The 2,475-nt window shown below is 39.6% G+C and overlaps 1 protein-coding gene across 1 annotated transcript in view; it reads right to left on the bottom strand.

The window, feature by feature from the left end:
- The window catches only part of LOC106878777 (general transcription factor 3C polypeptide 3-like), a 197,661-nt gene extending 196,577 nt beyond the window's left edge, over positions 1-1,084 (bottom strand). Inside the window, exon 1 of the mRNA XM_052970961.1 lies at positions 340-1,084. Within this exon, the coding sequence (XP_052826921.1) occupies positions 340-1,084 (745 nt within the window). The remainder of the gene's footprint in view (positions 1-339) is intronic.
- Between the last annotated feature and the right edge of the window lie 1,391 nt (positions 1,085-2,475).

The following is a 2,475-nucleotide window of genomic DNA, read 5'->3' as shown; positions in this document are numbered from 1 at the left end:
AAATACATGAAAGTCAATGAAGTTTGGTATAAGAAGGTGATCATGTACATACTTTCTTGCTGTTGTCATTATAACACCTCGTTGTAAACAATATTCCTTGTGGAGCATATGCAAATAGGTTTGTTTTTCTTCCCACTCTTGAGCTGCCAACATACAGTTGTCCATATGATAAGCAGGGCTCTTCCAAGAGAAGACCAGCCACAGAGAGGGTATGACCCTGAGATTTGTTAATGGACATGGCAAAACTGACACGAAGGGGGAATTGTAGTCTTCTGAATGTAAAAGGAATGTCTGCTCCTGATGGAGTAAGAGGAATTCTTGGAATAAAGACGTCATCACCTTTTTCACATCCAGAAAGAATGGTAGCCTCGATAACGTGTGACATCATCTTCTTTATCCCGAATCGTGTTCCATTGCAAAGTCTTGGTGGTTCCAGATTGCGGAGTAGCATAACAGGCATTCCAACTTTAAGTGATAATATGTGGGGAGGTAGTCCAGGAGGCTCCAACGAATTGAGAAATTCAGGAGGATAGTTCACCACTTCATTAGTATCTGGAACTGTATCAACAGACTTGTAAGCTTGAAGATTGCCGGGAAGAGAATGCATCAGGTGTTGTTTAATTTTTGTAACAGCTACGTTTTTTGGAGCTAATATTGCTCTTTCACACAGCCAATTGTGATTTAGGTAGTTTTCTTTGAAGTTGGAAAAGACTTTGTGTTTGAGGTCATCTACAGAATTAACAACAGAGCAAAATGGCCATACTTCCATTTCTCCTGCAGCATCGAGAGGCACCTTGCCATCACCAATTGTCAAAATGTCCTGTGCAAACTTTTTGGACATTTGGTCGCCATGTAGCTGAGCACTCATGTTAGTGTTAAGACTGAGGATGGTAACATGATACCACAAGGTAGAGGATTTTAGGCATGCTTGGACCTCATCTGCTCTAGTGTCTTTCGGAATGACAGGAAGAGTTTGCCTGAAATCACCTGACAACAGAAGCGTAACATCTCCCATTGGAGCATGACAGCCTCGGATGTCTTTCAGGGCTGTATCTAATGCTTCCAAAGCTCTCTTGTGAGCCATGGTGCATTCATCCCAGACAATTAGATGACGCCTTGATCTGAGCTTCTGGTGATGTTGCATGAAGGCATGTTGGATGCTGCTAAATTGAGAGGGAGTTTGAAAGTCGAGTGTGCTGTCCTTCAACCGGGTAACAAAGTAGCTGCAATCCTAGAGGAAGCCATAGCTACTGCATTGTCCTGATGCTGCCTAACTTCTGCAAGGAGAAGCTTTGTTATAAATGTTTTTCCTGTTCCTTCAGGAGCATCAAGGAAGAAGATTAATCCTTCACGTTGGCTTACACTGTTAATTATAGTTGTGTAGGCCTACAGCTGGTCTGGAAGTAATTTATGCTCGTTTTCAGCAATGTAACATCACAAAAGTAGTATAGCACGAAGTTTTGTCACTGAACAGCACACGCACGCACGCACGCACGCGCGCACACACACACACACACACACACACACACACACACACACACACACACACACACACACACACACACACACACACACACCCACACACATTCATTGCCTTTCATTTGTGTGTATGTGTATCTGTGTGTGCATTCGAATGTGTATTGGTGTGTTTGTGTGTATGTGTCACTGCTGAAGTTGTGTTTGGAAACTGTGAATAAGGTGCAAGTTTTGACTACTTGTCAGTAACATTTTGTTTTTTCTCTCCTTGTCTTCTGATAGTAATTACCCAACTTTCTAGGCTCTTCTCACCGCTATCTTGCGTTCAAAAATTATACAGGTATTTAAAAAAATTTTCATTCAATGAATAATGTTTTAACATTACGTATACATTAATAGCGAATTAAAACTTAAAAGAGAAAGTGAGAGATTTTGCAAATGAATACTCCGCAGTGAATGCAATGAATATTTAAATTTGTGATGAATTGGATGCAGTAAATATTTAAATTTGCGTGAAACTGGAGTTTAAAAAATTTAATAAACTTTAGAAATTGAAATTATAGGAAATTTCTTAGAACTTGAATTTATAAAAATATTTCCAGACAGTCAACCCTTTAATAATTGCTTTGTTTTAGTACTTTTACTAATTGTTACATACCTTATTAATAAGCAGCTTTATCCATTATAGTATAGATATATGTAACCACATGTGGGTCGTTGGCGATTTTTTTTCCCCCCCGACTTAACTCTTAGACTTTCCTCTAGCTCCTGGTTCTGAAGGCGAGCTTTGTTCGAAATGTCAAACAATATTTCTTTCCTTCCCTGAGTGTCTGCTAATACTTTGCATATACTACATCCTTGCGATGTTGTTCTCCCTTGTGATTCAAAAAATGTTTTTAAATATCACACACACACACACACTCACAGACACACACACACACACACACACACACACACACACAAACACACACACACACACACATATGATAGGATTGCTTC

Source organism: Octopus bimaculoides, chromosome 10, assembly GCF_001194135.2.
Source record: "Octopus bimaculoides isolate UCB-OBI-ISO-001 chromosome 10, ASM119413v2, whole genome shotgun sequence".
Taxonomy (NCBI): Eukaryota; Metazoa; Mollusca; class Cephalopoda; order Octopoda; family Octopodidae; genus Octopus; species Octopus bimaculoides.
Note: the sequence above shows the minus strand (reverse complement) of the source record. Positions and strands in the feature narration are given on the sequence as shown.